Source organism: Cyclopterus lumpus, chromosome 1, assembly GCF_009769545.1.
Source record: "Cyclopterus lumpus isolate fCycLum1 chromosome 1, fCycLum1.pri, whole genome shotgun sequence".
NCBI classification, from domain to species: domain Eukaryota; kingdom Metazoa; phylum Chordata; class Actinopteri; order Perciformes; family Cyclopteridae; genus Cyclopterus; species Cyclopterus lumpus.
In genome coordinates, this window is record NC_046966.1 from 7,750,930 (window position 1) to 7,770,214 (window position 19,285).

General features: G+C 45.7%; 1 protein-coding gene across 7 annotated transcripts in view; it reads right to left on the bottom strand.

The window, feature by feature from the left end:
• LOC117729300 (nucleosome-remodeling factor subunit BPTF-like) overlaps positions 1–19,285 on the bottom strand; it is a 41,109-nt gene that overhangs the window by 5,811 nt on the left and 16,013 nt on the right. For 5 of the 7 annotated variants that reach the window (XM_034530806.1, XM_034530718.1, XM_034530378.1 and 2 more), the window contains 21 exons: positions 18,949–19,248; positions 16,652–18,752; positions 14,963–15,087; positions 14,360–14,488; positions 14,023–14,173; positions 13,332–13,371; positions 12,957–13,182; positions 12,335–12,484; positions 9,348–9,478; positions 8,850–8,964; positions 8,437–8,648; positions 8,058–8,298; positions 7,597–7,871; positions 7,310–7,423; positions 7,036–7,197; positions 6,484–6,566; positions 4,070–4,295; positions 3,462–3,787; positions 2,437–2,610; positions 1,143–1,335; positions 243–327 (listed from right to left, as the gene is read on the bottom strand). In XM_034530806.1, coding sequence (XP_034386697.1) covers positions 243–327; positions 1,143–1,335; positions 2,437–2,610; positions 3,462–3,787; positions 4,070–4,295; positions 6,484–6,566; positions 7,036–7,197; positions 7,310–7,423; positions 7,597–7,871; positions 8,058–8,298; positions 8,437–8,648; positions 8,850–8,964; positions 9,348–9,478; positions 12,335–12,484; positions 12,957–13,182; positions 13,332–13,371; positions 14,023–14,173; positions 14,360–14,488; positions 14,963–15,087; positions 16,652–18,752; positions 18,949–19,248 — 5,559 coding nt within the window. The remainder of the gene's footprint in view (positions 1–242; positions 328–1,142; positions 1,336–2,436; positions 2,611–3,461; positions 3,788–4,069; positions 4,296–6,483; positions 6,567–7,035; positions 7,198–7,309; positions 7,424–7,596; positions 7,872–8,057; positions 8,299–8,436; positions 8,649–8,849; positions 8,965–9,347; positions 9,479–12,334; positions 12,485–12,956; positions 13,183–13,331; positions 13,372–14,022; positions 14,174–14,359; positions 14,489–14,962; positions 15,088–16,651; positions 18,753–18,948; positions 19,249–19,285) is intronic. The other 2 variants (XM_034530631.1, XM_034530452.1) reach the window with 2 other exon arrangements.

Consider the following 19,285-nt stretch of genomic DNA (forward strand, 5'->3'; position numbering starts at 1 on the left):
TTGTATGATACTTCTGATTTGTTTTTCCATTTCCAAATTTGTCTCATTGATGTGAATTATATTACAACAGGCTATTCATTGGAAACAGAGGAAAAGAGGCTTCCTGTTCAAGTCAGTGAAGGAGATGGGGAGGATTTAATAATCTCAATATGAGCACAAAAAGCTCGGATCTGGGGTAGCTGCTCCAGTACCGACTCAACCGGCATTGTGTTTTTGTGCTTTTACACATCTCCTCTACTCACCCATTGGCTCCTTGATAACCCTGTAGTAGTCCGGGGCGTCGTTTGTGTCCACCGGCTCCAGGAACGGCCATGCCATTTTATGTGCCTGCAGAAAAGGGAGGGGCCGCGAGGGCGCGCAAAGAGAAAGACAAGACACTTGAGAAAGCTGAAACCAATGAAGAAAAACAAACAGCACCACGAAAATGACAGTGGAGGCAGGTGGGTCAACACAGATGTTCTCTCTTACTTTCTCTCTCACACACACACACACACACACACACACACACACACACACACACACACACACACACACACAAGGAGGAAAGACAGGGAAGCTGGACTAAAACGCAGAGGCCAGGCAGCTGTCCAAGTAGCACTCTGCAGAGCCGAACCCATCAGATAAGACGGACACAGAGGACTTTTGTTTGCTGCTCTCACACCGGTGTGGGGCCACAAGGAGCTGTGTTAGTGTTCGTCTATCGCTTGTAGTTAAACTACTACGACAGCTCACTGCTGAGTGTTCAGTGACTGGAATTCAGTTCACCCACCGATTCGGTCTACAGATTACGGTTGTACTGTATTTGTAGGGTTACCCGTGTACCGGAGGACGCATTGTTTCCTTCTTACGGTCGTCTTTTACACCTGAGATGTCAGGTAAGTGAAATGATCTAGCTCAATTGTAGTATGAACATTGTATTCACTTCTACAATACTTTGCATTAGGGCTGGACAATATGGCCAAAAACTACAATCCTAGATTTTCACATCACACACGATTTTAATTACAATTCTGTAAAAACAAACTAGGCCCACAAAAGACAAAGAGCGTATTAACAAAATGAGTTCTTAATAAAATCAACGTATTGCCCAGCTTTACTGTACACAGTAAGCAGTAAACGTATGTGTTTGTGTAGCTGTTTACCTGTAAGGACCGCAGGATTCTCCGCAGGCCCTCGTAGTCCTTGTCGGTGAGCGGCGTGAAGACCGTCATGGCGTCCTCTGTCGACTGACATTGTGGACACACATATTCGTCGATGTGGTTGGCCTCGCTCTGCAGGATGCCCACACAGCGACCGTGGTACCAGTTCTGACAGCGGTCACAGCCGATGTAGAACCTGTGAAAGCGAGAGGAACTTTTACTTGTGATGCCCTTTGCATTGCCTATCGATGTGATTTATAAATAAATACATCTGTATCAATAATCAAGAGTGAAGAAATGATTGGAGGATGCAGTTCGGCGAGCGCGGCAAAAACAGATCTAAATTGTGATTTTCTAAAGGCAACATCATTGGTTAGGTAAGGCAAACAAGACTTTTCGACATTTAACAGCTCTTAAGGGGCGTTCACACCAAACGCGTTGCGAATTTTGGTTGCGAAATTCGCCGGGCGTTGCGATAGACGCATTTCGCGCGTTGCGAAAGTTGAAATATTTCAACTTCCAACGCGGAAGAAGCGGAAGTTATCGAGACGGAGTCGGTGAAACTCCCCGAGCTGTGTGAGCCTACGGGTGATGTTATGAACCCAAACACGAGGGCGTTAGATGTTCCGACGTTTCTGGGATGTCCACAACAAGTATAAAGCAGAACTAGTGGTTATTTCGACCGTGGTGGATGGAGGAATTTATAATTGTTTTTACCGAAACAAGCCACGGAGATAAGCCACGCCCACTTTTCGCAACTGGTTGCGAAAGACACAAATGAACAAACGAATAAACGCGAGTAAAGCGTTGCGAATATTCGCAACGCGTTTGGTGTGAACGCACCATTAGTGTTCTAATCAGATTAACTTGTTACACAACTTAAGTGCTTGGTCACAGCTTTGTTCTAGGTTACATTCGGCTTCTGATGCTGGCTTTCGTTGGTTGCAGTCTGCCTTCACTTTTTGCCCCATTATTGAATTTACATTACAATAAACTACATCAGTTTGTCGACTGAGCAAGAATGTGACGAGTGCGATAATGCTACAGGACCTTCAGTCATTTCAAACAAACGCAGGGCAGTTTATTCTGCTTACGCAACAGCAAAGCGTCTCAAAATTGATTTCAACTGGACATGAGTTCGAAGTTGTATTTATTGTAAATATATTTTATCTTTTTTTTAAAGAACATTTGCAGTATCTGGATTCTTTGTTTTTGTTTAAATCAAGCCGTACTTTTTATATTTCACATACTCATGTGATGATTCAACAGAAGCAGAGTGAGGGACACAAGCACTTACTGGGACTCGTCGTACGGCGTCTGACAGATGCAGTACAGCTCCTCTGTGCTGGCCTCTTGGCCCCGTTTACACTCCACACAGATGTAGTCGTCCATCTTCTTGGCCTCCTTCTCTGTAATACCCACACAGTCTCCATGATACCAGTTGGTACACAAGTCACAGCCAATGTAGAACCTGTCGAGGGGAAAAGGATACAAAGGTGTGTCAGTAACTAACACTTACAGTATGTCAATAGATATACAGAACGATAATGGAGTGTAATACATTAGTTTAAAATTAGGTTGTCATTCAATAGATAGCTCAGCTTTTTTAGTTAGTCTCCACCACATCTACAACCGTGTCAAGCACATACATTGGATTGGATTTAATAACTTTAATGTACTTGAAGTGGGAACTGTGCTAGTGTACTATCCAGGTAAATAGACAAATCGGAACAGAATATTCAATAGGCAAGATTTAATTTTTTTAGGGGGTTGTTTTTCCACTTCAGTACATGACCACATTGATACAATTAGCAAACAGAGTGAAGTTTGGGGTTAATTAGTTTGTTTTACTTGCCAGGAAGTCGGCTGCATAAGTGACGTTTAAACATCAACTTCAAACGAAATTCCATCCCTCGTCCTAATATTGATTCTACAACCAGTGCTTGCTCACAGGATGAATGAATGCTCTCCGCTTGTTGCTGCATTCATTCATCCTGCAGTTCGTGTTTGACCAGTCAGCAAAGTTCAGGGCAGTAAACTCTTCCTTTATAGTGTCTGGACCATTGGAAAGTACAACATCAGAAGCTGAGAGGCAGGAATAAAAACTGAAACTGTATTTCTGCAGATCAAAAGGCTAGTACATTTTCTCACTGAGTTCTTACAAGAGGTGATTGGAAAGTTTCACCAGTCAAATGGGTAAGTCTGTTGTTATTTTTTGGGGAATCTTTAAATTGCGTTTCACTGGGCCTGCTACGACCATGCCTACCGCCCGGGGTAATATAGTATTTGAGTTTGAGAGTACTCCAGAGGTCATTGTCATACTTGGTCTCGTCGTAGGGCGTCTTGCAGACGCAGTAGAGACTGATGTCTTTTTTGCTCTCCTTGGTGCTCGTCGTCGAGATCATCTTCTTCTTCTTGGACTTGGCTGACGTAGCGGTCTCCCGCTCCTCCTCCCGTTTCCTCTTGTGTGTGGGGGCGCCGCTCGTGGTGAGGTGGTGTGGAGGGGTGATGCCATGCTTGTGTGCCAGAGTATGTTGCTGCTGGTTGTGGGCGGCGGCCTGAGCTGCCTGTTGGGCTGCCTGTTGGGCTGCAGCCTGAGACCGCTCCTTCTCCCTCCGCATCCGCAACAGGTCTTTCTTTAGCTCCTCCTGAGGAGTGGAATGTCAAGACGGGTTAAAATGGGTGCAGGACACCTTTATGAGCTGAATTTATAATTGGTTATTCAATGATTTAAAGAAATAAAGGTGCTTCCAATGCCATTTGTCACACCTCATTATAATTGCATTTTAAAACTTCATGCTTTTTGTGTACTTCTTGTACTTTTTGTGTACTTCAAAGTTTTGAAAATGTATACGTTGGATAATGTTTGAATGGACACATATTTCTTCCACATTTTTAGCTTTTTTTGCCCCCCCCGCCTGCTTTAATACCTGGGTCTCTAGCTGCAGCTCCTTGTCCAGAAGCGCCCTTTTCTTCAGGATCTCCATCTTGAGACTTTCTTTGTGTCGATAAAGGAGAGATGAGAGCTTGCTGGCGTTGGCCAACCTCCTCTTTGCCTCCACCACCTCCTCCTTTTTCCTCCTCTTGGTAGCCTGCCTCTCATCCTTGTCTATCCGGTCCAGGATGTACTTCATCACCTGGTTGCATACGATCATCCTGGACAGACAAAGACAGAGGGAAGGAATTAATTACTGACTAATCCTCCTGACCTTTTTAAAGTTAGAGGATCATAAATGCACATTGTATAGAATATAGTGAAGTACTGTATTGTGAGGATGGATAGAGTAGAACAATGTCAAGTCTCGCCTAAAAACACAGCTCAAGGAGGCCTGAATCTAATGAGGGCTCTGTCCCATTCAGGGTATTTTTTAAAAAGGCATAAAATAAAAAAGGCATAACACTCCTGCTGAGTGAAAGTTAAAAGAGCATGGCTGAAAGGATTATCACATCTGAATCTTGAATTCAGAAAGTCAGTACAGTTGAAGTCACAGAGGAAAAAAAGTCATCCCTCTGACACAGCAGCCGATTCCTTTAATGCTTCAATGTTTTACAGAGGACAACCTGCACGGCTATTGGCTACTTAACATTTAATTTTCCATGCGTAAGAAATGGCAGTTTGTGTCAATAAACCATGAAAGTATTTTACAAGTCCATAGGTTCTGGACTTTCCTGGTATCACATCCCTATCTGGCTCTAAATCTTTCCTTCCTCTGCTGTGCAACATCAAAATAAGCTAAGATAAAACAAACCGTTTGCTCCCACCATCAACTTTCACTAGGACAATTATCATAGTCTGTCTAATTAATTCCTAAAAGCGATGCTGCCGTGTCATCATCCCGGTGAGAACCAGCAGTCAAGAGTAGTCGTGTCACTGGGCTACGTGCTTCACAGATCTTGAGAGGGGTATTTGGTTGTTGAGAATGTATGTGTGTGAGACTCTGTGCTTCAGTAGCATGGGAGTAGCACTGAGGGTTAAAGAGGGGTATGGGGAGAGATGGACAGAAATATGACGACTAGGAAGCCACGCTGCTCTTGTAAACATCGGAGCGAGAGGAAGAAAACACACATGGGGATTCAGGGTCATGTGTAGGGTCCTATACTGTTTGGAGATCTAACTTCCTGCAAATCAAAAGGAAGTACAAGAAACATTAAGCGATACTATCAAAACTAAACTGAATACAAATGTGTAAATCTAGATAATTCATGGCTCTGTGTCCCGAGTATGTTCACTCGTGTTCGCCAACATTCACAGCTAAGATCGTAAATTGTTGGTCTGGGTTTAGCGGCAGAACGCCGCGGTGTTCAGTGCACGTTTGTGTGAATAACGGACAAACACATTTACGTCAGCTGAGGTCAATCCCGGGCCAGGGTTCCTACAGCGTGGCCATGGAAAGTACATGCTGCAAATGTAGCATGAAAGTGGTGGATGCTGAAGAAACTGGACACACAAACGCTGGCAGACGTCAGAGCTCGGTGTTGTTACTCACAGAGCCGTGTTTTGAAGGGAAAGAGAGAGAAAAAGACGACATGAAGAAATGGAAAAAAAGGATTTAAAAAATAAGCAGAGACGGACAACAGACAGAGTTGCTGTAGTGATGTCACGGTAGTCTGGGGTTGGCATTTCAGGTCTGTGTGAATGGGTACAGTGTTGACAGACCATCTGCAGACATAAACACATGGTTGTCAGGGTCAACTGCAGGTCAGTCTATCCATCCATCTATCCCGTTTTAAACAGTTATTAAACATTCTTCTACTTTTTACTTTTATTTGATAGATTCCAGTTTGATTTTTATAGTAGTCGTAGCATTCCTGACTGTTTTTTGTTCTTCTATCTTTCTGCTCATTTTCTGACAATATGTACTGAGTGGGAAGCGGCATTATTTTTGTCAAACGTGGGAAAGCTAATTGAGTTCTGATGTAGAGAAGTGTAATCTCGCTATATCCCGACAAATTGGTGCAGGGTTTGAAGGGCCGTGTGTCATTTTATTGTGCAACTTCTCTCCTATATACATGGGTTTGTCTTTGTGTTCTCTCTTGTCGGGTCACAGTGAGTACACGCAGCTGTTGGTGGTTACACACACCAGTGTTCCCACGCTGTGTAGTACCTCCCAACATGGTGTTTGGACAACAGCGAAGTGGAGAGAGAATGACAGATTGCCCAAGTGAGATCCATATGATCACAACATGGACACACAAGAATTAAAAAAAAAGAACTGTGCCACAGGTAATCAACACGATCTCTGGTGCTGCTATTGTTTTCATTTCTTTGGCGCACATGCCGTTTCAAAAACACGGTTGCGCAGTATGTTCACTGTGATTGGTGACAAACTTCACACACACACACCTCTGATTCTCCTCCCTCTCTACAGGCGTCATGGTCTTCTTCTGCTTCAGGTGCTCGATCACAGCGTTTTGTTTCATCACCACCTGGAACACACGACGCAGGAGGATGTCAGAACAAAACCATGTGTTTAAGAACAAAGAAGATCTACAGCGAAGCAATAACATAACACTCGAATAACATATTGAGGTGTGTGTGTGTGTGTTTGGGGGTGGGGGGTGGGGGGGTGGGGGGGGTAGTTACAAATATCTGCAGAAATGGATTATTATTGAATGTGACTTGGAAAGATAGTGTATCAAAAATACAGACAGGAAAACAAACGCACACAGAAGTAGAGGCAGTATTAAGCCCAACAGACAAAGACCAGGCTGAAACTTCTAGGAGGGTTGGAGGATGGTGACTGTTTATGTACTGATGGCAGGGAGACAGCAAGCCTTGGACTGTGATGGATAACCTGACTACAATGGGTGCCCAAGCACACACCTCCGCGTGCGCGCACACACACACGCGCGCACACGCACACGCACACACACAGACACACACACACACACACACCTGTTTCTGAATGATGTCGCTCTGGCTGGCTGCGTTGAGGGCTTGCTCTCGCTTGGCTTCTGCGGCTTGTTTCTTCTTCTGCTGCTGCTGTTCTCTGAGCTGCTGGATCCTCTGAAGCTGCTCCTGGACAGAAGCTGCCTGGATGGTGACTACGTTCCCAATCTGTGCAGACAGCATGGTGTGATAAGGCATATCATTTAGACAGTTTAAATGTGCGAAGCAAGTCCTATGATAATATGAGTTGGGGTCTGATTCAGCTGACTTGCTGCCCTACCTGTCCTCCCTGAGCTGAGGTGGTCCCAGTCTGTTGTATCTGGATAGGAAGCTGCAGTTTGATGTGCTGTGGCAGAGAGCCTCCACCCTGCTGGGACTGAAGCTGCGCCAACACCTGCCGTCCCAACACAGAAGATACACAAATTTAACAAAGCTGAAAAGAAAACCAGGTTCGTGGACAGTAAAGTATCCTACTGCTGGACACCATCTTACAACGGTTTTGATAAGTGCGACGAGGTTATGAACAACGTTACAGTACCGAGCACTGGGTCTCTTTGCTAATCATACCTGTACCTGCTGCTGCAGTCCAGACATGCTGATGAGCTGAGGTGTCTGCTGCAGCTGCAGCTGGGCGGCTCCTGCCTGCGTTTTCACCTGCAGCGAGGTGGGAGACTGGATGGGCATGTGGGCCTGCGTCTGAGGGGGTAACTGGCCCTGTGGGGTGGCCGACGAAGGGGTGCTGGTGGTGGCCAAGGGGGTTGCCCCTGCCTGGACGGGGGCGGCAGCCTGCTGAGCGGGCTGTGCTGGGGTTTTGGTGGAGGTGGAGATGGGCACTGTGGTTGCTGGAGTGTGAGAGAGGAAAAGGGTCAGAGAGAAGCATCATCAAAAAATGTCATCCTCATTCAATGCAAATATTCCAGGAAGCCGCATCAAATTCATTATTTCACAATTATAGCAAGATTTTGCCCAAAAGCAAACATCCTAAAATGAATATCTGTTGAGTGATCCATACTCATTTCTCATCATACCTGTGCTCGATGTGGGTGTGGCAGCAGAGGCCATGGGGGTGAAGAGGAAGCGCTGCACCTGGCCGTTAGGCAGCGCTGCCTGCATGAGCTGCTGACCGGGTCCTGGGATGACGGTGACCCCGTGAGGGATGACCTGCAGCTGACCAGTGGTCTGGCCCTGGCCCTGAACCATCACCGTCAGAGCCTGTTGGGTACCGCCGACACCAGCCTGCCGATCAACACCTGACCCAGCCTGCTGCTTCTACGAGGGGCGGAGAAGAGAGAGGGAAGGAGAATCACAGCCTACGGTCTAATCCAAAATAAACTGCCTTTGGTGAAAAATGGCAGATGTATCCCATTATCCATTATCAGTCATCTGAGAAGGGCACTTTTCACTAACCTGTGTTAGCTGGGTGAGCTGCGCCAGCGTGAGCTTAACCTGGCCCTGGCCCTGCGCCCGTGGGACCCCAAGGGGCATTTGGCCTGCTACCTGTCCAGCTGTGGTGGCCACCCCCTGGCCAGTGACCGTGGCCACGGGGCTGGCACCAGATAACGCTGTGGAAACGGCCTGGCCACGAATGATCTGCGTCACTACCTGTTGTCCACCCTGACCTGGAAAAGAAAGGTGTATATCGGTATAATACGTAACATTGTAAGTTCAACTAGACTTTGACACATTGAAGAGACACAAAGTGGGCGTGTAACGGTTACACTTGAGCTCTAAATGTGCTGCTAGTTTGCCGTGATCCTTCAAGGGCGGGTTGCTTTTTGTCCATCTGAGAAGTAGTCAAACTCCCATGAAAAGTACATTACCTTGCTGGACCACAAGGGGTGTGCGGAGTATCGTCTTTCCCATTGGTCCCGTCTGCTGGATCGGTGTTCGGATCACTGTCATTCCTGGACGGATCTGCCCACCAGCTGCCAGAACCTAGGGCGATATTTACATGAAAACTTAATAAGTTTCAAAAGGCAGCATTTTCCTAAACTGTCAGAATCTGACAAAAAAGAAAGAGGTCAGAAATCAAGGTGAGGTACAAAGAAGCTGATTATATTTCATCATTTAAAATATTGCTGAGAAAGTTACTTTCTTCAAAAAAGAACCAACAGCACAGGCCACAACATAAGTAATGACACAGCTTTTTGCAAACATAGAACATTTTATGTGAACAAAACAAAGCAGAAGGCAAGAGACGTGAGGAAGCACAGTGGAAAATGGCATTGGGGGAGTTGTGGTCACATAAAAGGATGAACAAATTGTAAAAGTAAAAACAACTCCCTGGATACTTCAGAGAAAGGAGAAGGCAGATGTACCTGCTTCTGTGAGCCTGGAGTATTGGGCCTGATGTTGAGCGTGGTGGTGCGGGGCTGGAATGTGGTGTAGGTCTGGGCACCGCCCGCTGTGCCGGAGGGGATGATACCCAACACTTTCTGCTGCACCACACCTTCAAAGAAAAGCGGGACAGAAAGATACCCGAGTGAACAAATGAGAAGAATGAGAAGAGAGAGGCCCGAGGAGAGGGGTCGGGTGAAGACAAGGTCTCCCAGGACCAGGACATTTTAATTGCGCTTGTAAGCTTATATTTGTATAAATTATATATATTTATTCATCAAATACCTGCCTTTTACAACATCAAACACATCCACCAACACATTTCAAAATGCTCAAACATCCCTAATACAATTACCGGTGTGAAGCAGTGGCTCCATGTGTGCATGTCACAAGTGAGCCGTTGTGCAGAAGTCCTGCATTGATGCAACTTAATACATTATTTGTGGGCTTCTCTCCTGGCTTGATGGCCAGCGTTTGATCACAGCGACGGTAAATATTAGTTGAGCAGGTAAACAACATCTTCAAAGGTTCACTGAAAGCTTAGTTGGGTTTCCCCCAACATACCTAAGCCCCCTCATAAATTATGCATGAATTGAGATCCTACTTTTTTAACTTCAATCTGACAAAGGGAGCGTTTCATATTTGTTCGCTGGGCTGTGTGCCTTAATGAGCTCACGTGAAGCTGATGGCAGAAATGGAAACCAGAAGAGTGTCGCTCTTTCCTCAGCTCCTGCCGCTGCCTTCTCGCTGCGGTTTTTCAACCGCAACCGAGCGGGTAAACCTATTTATCAAGGGCTCTCCTCTTCAAACGGGGACGTTAAACCCGCTCGTAAGACCAAGTCGCTGCTCTGCTCACATCAAACACGCTTTTCTATGGACCGGCTGTTTGGAGAGGTCGGGGAGTTGGGACTCCGGAGTTGAGAGGTACACTTTCATTCAAAAAGACGGAGGGGAAAAAAAGAAAAATGGAATCCCGCTATAGAGGGCTACCTGTCTGGGACGCAGACCTCAGGGTAAACTTGTTTTCATGCCTAACTTCCTTGAGCCCTTCCAAAACAAACAGGGCGCCCAACAGTCATGCTGGATAAATACACATGTCCATTAAATGGTTACACTCCACCTGAACTTAGTTTCTCCTTCATGGGGACTTCAAAAAGGTAAGAAAAATCACTTTCTTTGTATCGTTGGTGAATATCATTCTCTTTATCTGGTGAATGCAGGGTTTTATGAAAGCAAGTCTGTATTAAATGGTCGATTTACTGCATACTGTGATGCCATTTTTAGTGGCATCAACATTGAATCATGTTTAACAAAGATCTCTTCGGTTGTTTTAATTTTTTTCTGTTCGTTAGCCTGACAAGATAAAACAGAGTTTAAACCTGTAGAAAGTGTATCCATCGAAACGTGGATACAGCGTAGAAAGTTTTTTAGTCTCCAGAATAACTTTTCTTATCCAATGCTAATGTATCTAATCTAATGTATACAGCATGTAGTCAGGTAATTCTGTGAAAACTGAATCTTACCTATATAACCCACATAAAAAGATGTAAACAGCTGAGTGTTGAGCAATAGCCGTCATATAATAATTTGACAACCACAGACAGGCCAGCTGGTGCACACGACAAACCTCATCCGCAGTGTCAATGTTGACGTTGAAAAACACCTAACTTAAGATAGTACAATACTGAATCTGCAGTCTGGATTTAGAACCTCAGACTACACAAGTCTACCAACCAAAAAACCATCCAACCAAAATAATAGTTTTTTATTAAGATTACCATGCCGACAGGACACAGGCAGACACGATGTCCCACACCAAATTAAGCTGCTGACTCATGATGTTGGCTCATAGTGGGCACCACAACGAAGTTGATGCAGACCAGGCTGCCACAGTAGCACAATACACACTGACTGCTACTGAAATGGTTTACATTTGTTCAGCTGGAAACAGATGGAAACAAATGTCCTTAGAGGTCAAGCATACAGCAACGTTTCATTAATTTACAGTCCATTTGTCCACAAGGTGAAAATGAGCCCAATATTAACTCTACTTTTAGCCCTTTATTTTTTTCTCCCCACAACCCTCGAGGTAAACATTTGTCTCTTTAGCTGATAAATGCTGCACTCTGCAGACCTGCACACTCTAGAGCAGTGAAGAAAGTTACAAGATACAATACATACATAAATATCAGGTAAGAGGGTCGGTGAGCATTCTCCCACAAAAGAACATTTTAGTAATCAAGCTAATTCTTACTAGTATAGATAACGTCACATATCTGGAAGGCTGCTTTAAATATTCTGCCATGATTTACATTCTGTTGTTCTGTAAGGCAGCTGTGCCACTACCAGCTGTTTATTTGCTTAGTTTTAGTTTGAAAACACCTGCCTGCTGCTTCTAAAAACACTACTATGAGAGTTATGTAAATACATTCAGAGATCTGGAACCAGGCAAAATGAAGTGATTAATTTTGAGCATGTAAAGAAAAACATGGCTGCATTAGCACCATGGTAAAACTAACTGAGACAGCTGTGTGACGGATTCAGGGAGTTAAGGGGCCAATGTGTTTAACAGAGCTCAACACTTATAGTTCTGCTAAGTTGTGGCCCTTTAAAAAAGACACAAGTCTACTTGTGTACTTGGCTCACTGACAATGGCAATCAAGGACTGTCAGGGGAATGTCTAATTTCTCTCTAATTTGTAGACTTACAAATATTTGGGCCTGCTGTAGCTGGACAGACTCGGTCCCTCTAGAGCGCTGTGTGCGTGGTTGGCACACTAAATTGCTTACAATGGCATCCAAGTAATGAGCCAAATCTAATTTGGCTCCTTTGAAAAATGTGACATGTCTCAGCTGTGGATCCGAGGTGAAGCAATGAAAACACAGACATACATGCATCCTGAAATGGCGGCAGATGAAAAGAAGAAATGGAACCGTCTGCCTGTGCGACTTATTAAAACCGTCCGTACCTCCTTGTGAAGTCGGTACGTTGACTGTGACGATCTTGCTGTTGGCGGGCAGCGGCAGCTTGGTGGTCACCACCTTTCCACCCACTGAGGTCCCTGTGATCTGGAAGGTGTGCCCACCAGACGTGGTCATGGTGGTCTCCGTGCCCACTCCTAATAAAGCGAACAAACAAAACATTACAACAAGTAATGCAATTTCAATAATAACACTACTTCTAATTCCTTCAGATAACCAACATGGCGACGCTGGCGATAAACACTTAAAAAGGCAGAATATGTGAAACAGAAAAACAACCCATTTTCAGAAAGCGTTGCACTTTGTTGGGGGAAACATGTCAACATTGTCCGGTTCAATAGAGCCAATCGACTGACACACTGTGTCTAAACTAGGACAGCTGTAGTAACAAAAACATAGCAAGAGCACATAACAGAACAACGTCTGGCAAAACAATGACAGATTATATAGGGTGAATGGCGTCCCTATTGTGAACACGCGTGTAATGATTTGTTCTCACATGTCCTGCCGCTTAATTTAGTTAAGAACAAAGAGTACACTGTACTTATGACACTCCTCCAGACTAAAGTACAGCTAACTTGCTATTAGCAACGCTCCTCTGCAAAGTACCTTGTGTGCTTTGACCCTGCTTGACCCAGGTGGCGAACGACTGCTGGAAGTTTTTGTTCTGCTGGAATGTGACGGGGGTGCCCATCTTGGTGGACAGCACCACCTTGGTGGTGGAGGTGCCCTGGCCTGACAGTGAACCAATGATGACTTTGGGCGTGGCGATAGGTGTTGCGGGGGTCCCTGTTGGGGTCGTTGTGACTATGCCCGTTTTCTGCTCCAGGCGTTTCTGAGAAAACAGTCAGTCGGCACATTAACGTAGGAACCCATGACGGAGTACACAAAAGAAAAGACAACACACACAATCAGTTGAGTAGAAAAATAAGATGCAAGCCTAAGTTGAAAAACACAAAGACTGCGGAACTGAACCACACTCACCTTGGCCTGCTCTGCTGCCTGAGCTTTCTCTTTCTCCACCCTGTAAAAATTAAAAATAACCTCAAGCTTAAGATGGAGCAAACATTTGTGAAAAACAAAGAAAAAGAAATATATATATATATATAAAATTGTCATGTTCTGCTTTTTTTTTATGAGAACATGTTTCATGCTTTAATAAAAAATAAACTTCTTATATTGTCTGAGGGTGAATAAAGGTATATACCGAGAGTCTGAAACATTCTGTTTTAGCGGCTGGCTCTTTAAGTCATCTTCTCAAAAAAGCCCAGTCTGCTCTGATTGGCTTGCGAGATAAACGCAAAGGACGACCTGCCCAGCCACAGTTGCCCCACAGGTCCTCCTGATATCCAAATGTCTGTGCAGAAGCACTCAAAGTGTGAGTTTTTCCACGATACGTCCCCTTTAAAAACACTCTACACTCCTTCCATACATGTTTACAAGTTAGATTGTAATGATGTCAATTGATGGTAAATATCATGGATTAAATTCCTTTTGAGCGCCTGCATTTCTACCTCACACAAGTTTGTCAGGACAAGGCAAGTTACCTCTAGCAGAGCCAGGAGAATATTTGGACTTAGCTGCTGAAACAGTAAAACCACCATCCTGAATAATATTGGACATATTAACAGTTTGACATTTTTAAATGTAGGCACGGCATGCTTGACCCTCTGACCTTTCTGAGAAGGCTCTGATCTCCCAGAGGTCCAGCTCCTCTTCAGCCACCCAGGTCTCAATCACCACTGGGCCCGTCTGCTTGGCGGGCTCAGGCTTCTTGGGGCGCAAGGCACTGGAGCGCAGCCCCTTCCTCTGAGGGGTGTGGGTTTCTGGGATGGTGGTGGAACAATACAGATCAGTGTTATCGTGTCTAATCTTTAAACACTGCAATACGAATAAGGAGCAACACAACTGATTAATAGAAATAGACACAAATGATTAATCATTGTATCTTCCACTTAAACTAATAAATCGTGGTTTTTCTTCAGTGTCAGGAATAAAAAAGTGCCTCTAACCTTTCGGAGTCTCAGGCACTCCCAGGGGGCAGATGATTTTGCGGATGCAGTACTCTGAGCGAATGCCATAGGGCCCCACATCGCGGCGCTTGATGATCTCTGTGGTGGTGATTTCAGTGTCCGATGTCTCTGTGGCAATGAGTGGGCATAGGGCTGGGTTGGTAAGGTGACAAGGAGGAGAGCTCGAGAAGATGGAGGAGAAGCCCTCGAACATAAACACAGTGACGCCTACATGAGACTAAGGACTGTGTCTTGTTCAGACCAACATGTTTGTATCTTTCTCTCAGCCAACAGAGTAAATACAGGAAGAAACTATTAAGTTATTGAACTCCAGCACCAGCTTAGAGTTGGTCCATATTTATAGAAACTGCTGCACCCATCATCAACAATATATGGAATATGGGTATAAATAAAGCTGAACATTTAACCAGGAAATTCAGGACACATAATAATACTAATAATAATGCATTGAATTTATATAGCGCTTTTCATGATATTCAAAGACACATCTTTTATATATCAACCAGCACCATCATCTCCGGGTGAAGGACATCTTTATGTGGAGGCGGTTGAATGATTTGGGAGAGTTGGGGGGGGTTGTACCTGTCCTCGTGGTGCCGACAGCAGCGGATGGTTTGACGGCCATGTCGTCCCATCTCAGACAGGCCCACAGGAGCCTCAGCATCAGGCTCACGCCAGCCAAAGACTTCACCGTTTGCAGGCGATACCTGTGACACAACCCAGAGGTTCAAGTACTACTCATATATTTACAGAAGCATGTAAACATTTGTCCAAGTATTGTGTTTCGTTTAGAGCTTTGCACCTGCACATAAAACATGTTTGGCGCCCCACCCCCACCCTGGTGTCATACAAGTTATTAGTGCCAGGCAACTGGCCACCAGTGACTCCCTCGGTGTGTTACAGAAAACACATTGGAACATGATCATGGGACAGGAAGAGGCAGACTGAGGTTTTGGGTGGTGTTGCTGTACCATCAGGACAGTTTCGATAAAAGATCCACTGGCTGCCATATTTAATAAATAATTGTATATGCTGGGGCTGCACGGTGGTGTAGTGGCTAGCACCGTCACCTCACAGAAAGAGGGGCGGTTCCTCTGTGTGGAGTTTGCGTGTTCTCCCCGTGGCTGCGTGGCTGGTTCTCCGGCCTCCTCCCACAGTCCAAAGCCATGCAGCTCAGGTTAACTGGAGACTCTAACTGGCCCGTAGGTGTGAATGTGAGTGTGAATGGTTGTCTGTCTCTATATGTGCCCTGTGATAGACTGGTGACCCGCCCAATGTCAGCTGGGATCGGCTCCAGCGCCCCGCGACCCTAAATAGGATACACGGTTTGGATAATGGAATGGAATTGATTTTATACGCTAATTTGGTTGAGGGCTAGTTAATATCTCCAACCAATTTCAGACTGAAAACTGCCGCGACTTATATCCCGAGAAAAGAACTTGGCTCTCGTTTAAAAAATTTAAAAATCTACAAAAACATTTCCACCCGGCTGTGTGTGTGTTTGGTAGATATTCCCTTTCCCATGTGAAACCACCTGCGGTGAAACATCCCTGGCTTGCAGGTCTGGGTCACTGCATAACACATCCAGACACTCGTCTGCCTGATGATTCATGACTGCTTCAGATCTGAGGTTGTTGAAATAACACGTGTGACACCAGACTCAGAGTCACAACATCCCACAGGGCCGAAGCCACAAACAGCAGGAGACATCATGAAAAACAAATCAACAGGAAAGGGCACTGTGACAAAACCAGGAGAGGGTTTAAAGTGGATGCAGAAGGGACATAACCAGAAGCCTTATTCCTTCTGTTGTAAACATCATAAATGTACATTCTTAGTTGCTAAAGAAGCATGTGGTTTTAAAAACATTTCACACAGGCTTTGTTTTGTCATATGATATCCATGTCATGGTGAAGGACATCAATGATAAATACATTTGGAATAAAGTTGTGCTTGTCTGTGTGTAAAGGATCCAAGGTGTCTATGTTAAGCATTGGTTTCCTCTGGTGTTTTTTTACCCCCGACACACAGAGTGACGGTTACATTACAGCCAACGCCCTTGAACAAGGCACTGGCCACAAAAGTTGCCTCAGAATGGTTCCCACTGATCACTGACGCTAACATGGGTCAAATGCAAAGAATGACTTTCACCATGGACAAGTGCCACTTAACCGGCGACTTTGTCATGCACAGTAAGCACAAGGACAGAGAGAATGAAAACGTTCAACAAGGCCTGCGGTTCTGATGGTTGAGAAGCTTGAACGTGCTTACCTCCAGGTGATGCCAAACGTGGGCCTGGGTGAAGGATATGGCCAGATGTCCAGCGCTGGCTTGGCGTTGTAGCTAAAGATGGACACCTCACGGAATCCGCCTCTCCTCGCCAGCACCTTCAAGTTGTCGTGTGGCAGAACAAAAATACTCTTGCGCTTGCTCTTGGTGACAAACTTGCGGTAAGAAGGAAGCGCGGTGTCCGAGCGCATCTTCTTGGTGCGGGAGAACTTGAGGAGGCGGACGCGGCCCTTTGTCGATGAGGAGTCCTCGAGGCTTACAGTGACAGATGTTAATGAGGTCTTACCCCTGGTGTCCCTTGTTGACTTACTGATACAGGCCGAGAGCGCCGTCTTCTGTTCTTGCGTCACTATCTCACTCTTGCTGTCCTCCGACTGACCATCGAGCCCGGGTGAACAGATTTTGGTCACAGTTGTTTTGGTCATGGTGGTCAGAGTGGACACCGCACTGTTCTCTGTGGTCGATGCCACGGGCTTCGTAATCACTCGAGATACCTTCAACGGCACTTTAGCCATCTTCATCTCTGTGGACACGACTGTTGTTGTGGTTGTGGAGGTCGTGGTTACCTGGGTGATAATGGTCTTGAGTGGTTCTGTCGTCCCGCAGTCTGAGCGATTCTCCTCCACGAAGTCGTCGCTCAGACTGGACTCTTCCGCTGAAGGTATAGGAGATGGTGCCATTCTGATGATCTTGATGGCAGGACTGGGCTTGGTCTCTGCCGACTGAAAAGGTAAGGTGCTGCTGTGCTGCAGAGAGCTCGGAGTATTAGCTCCAAGTGTGTCTATGTTGTTCTCCAGCTTCGTCATCTTCAGGGGAGGTTTGTAGTCCTGATCTGACATCATTGTCTTGCTCTCTACCTCTACCTTAGAAGCTAGGCTCGGCCCCTTGCCCCCAACCTCTGTACAATCATTGAGGGGGGCCAAATCTCCGTTCACTAAAGGCTTTAGCTGTGTGCCGTCCTTGACAACCAGCCCTTGTTCTTCAATGTTACCTGTGCTGTTCACCTTGGGCTGTGGAGTATTGGTAAGCACACGATTATTTGAGCTTGTGACAGAGTTACTCAACATGCTTTCACTCTCAAAGCCATCATTACCATTTACCTGAGGGAGAGGAGAAACTGACTTGGGAGTGCTATTGCCTTCGGGTCTACCTTGTCCAACGCTGGGTGTATTTTCTTGGTTCTCCTCTAGCCCCGTGCCATTTTCCTCTGTACCTGAATGCACTGAACTTGGGATTTTATGAATACCTTTAGAAGGAGATGCGTTTTGACTGCTTATCTGATCAAGAACACATGAGGTTCTTAGAGAGTCTGTTTTCAAGTTGGGTACCTCAGTCCCTGTGTTTTCAATATGTGCAGCCTTGGTAACATCTGATGGTACACTGGCTGTTTGTCGCTCTAAAGGGCTATAAATCCCCCCTGCTGTTGCTTCATGTACATCAGGCAGCGTGACCCCCTCTTGCCCTGAACAGTCTCCTTTGATCTGATCAGTTTCTTTTGGCCCCATAGTCCTTTCCACTAAGTCTGCCTCCAATACCTGCGGTATGGAGGTGGTTTGGTTTTGTATACCTGTACTGCAACTGTCTTTGGGTGTGGAGTCTGGAACGGGAGAAGGAAGAGGAAGAGGGAAGGTCTCGTCTGTGGTTTTAGAGAGTTCCGCCTGACTCTCCCCTTCGACCTTTCCCCCTCCGAGTTTTCCTGCCGACGGATTTTGTGTTGTGGAAGACTTCTCCTCCACTTTCACAGCTTTGCCCAGTGCAAGGTGTGTCTGAGCGAGAGTATGGGGCTTGAGCGGTGACCGCGGTCGGACAGGAGTGCTCAGAGCAGTGTTAGAAATGGACAAAACTGGTGCAGGAGTCTGAGAGTTGGGGGCAGATACCTGCTGCCGCTGCCTCTCCTCAATAACGTGCTGCTTCACTCGTCGCTCCAGCAGGATGTCCAGCTTGGAGGACTTGACCTTCTTCTTGTAGGCAATGCGGGTGAGGAAGCCCTTGCTGACATCCACTACATCGTAGTTAAAGGGCCGTGTTGGGCTCTCTGTCGGCTCCTCCTTTATGGATGCCTTTTCCTCCTGAACACTGGACCCTGGAGAGAAAATTAATTCAGACTTTAATCTGCATTTATAAACAACTCTTCTTACAATCAAGTTGTAAACGTTTGGGAAGGACACGTAATAGTAAAGTAAATGTTGTAATTATAAAAGTTGTATGCGTTTAAAATAAAGCACAACTCATTAGCCACATGCAAATGAATACAGTGCAATTCAGTATCACTGTCATACTTTGCTCTTCTTCTGATCGTGAGTCGGTGGGGTCCACCTCCATCTCTGCAGGCGATTCCTCTAATGACAACTCAGACTTTGCCTTTTTATCCACCCCATCTTTCTTTTCCTCTTCCATCCTCTCATTAGACTCCACATCTTCAACAGACATCGGAGGATCTGGTGCAGGCTTGGAGAGGCTGGAGGGGTCCTGATCTTTTGCCTCACTGCTTAAGACAGCAGCTCCCTGAGCTTCTAGTGCAGCCACACTGGCATGTCGACTCAAATCCAACAGGGTACATTTCTTGCCAAGTTTAGCATCTTTGGAAAACACAATGACTTAATTAGAAAAATAAAC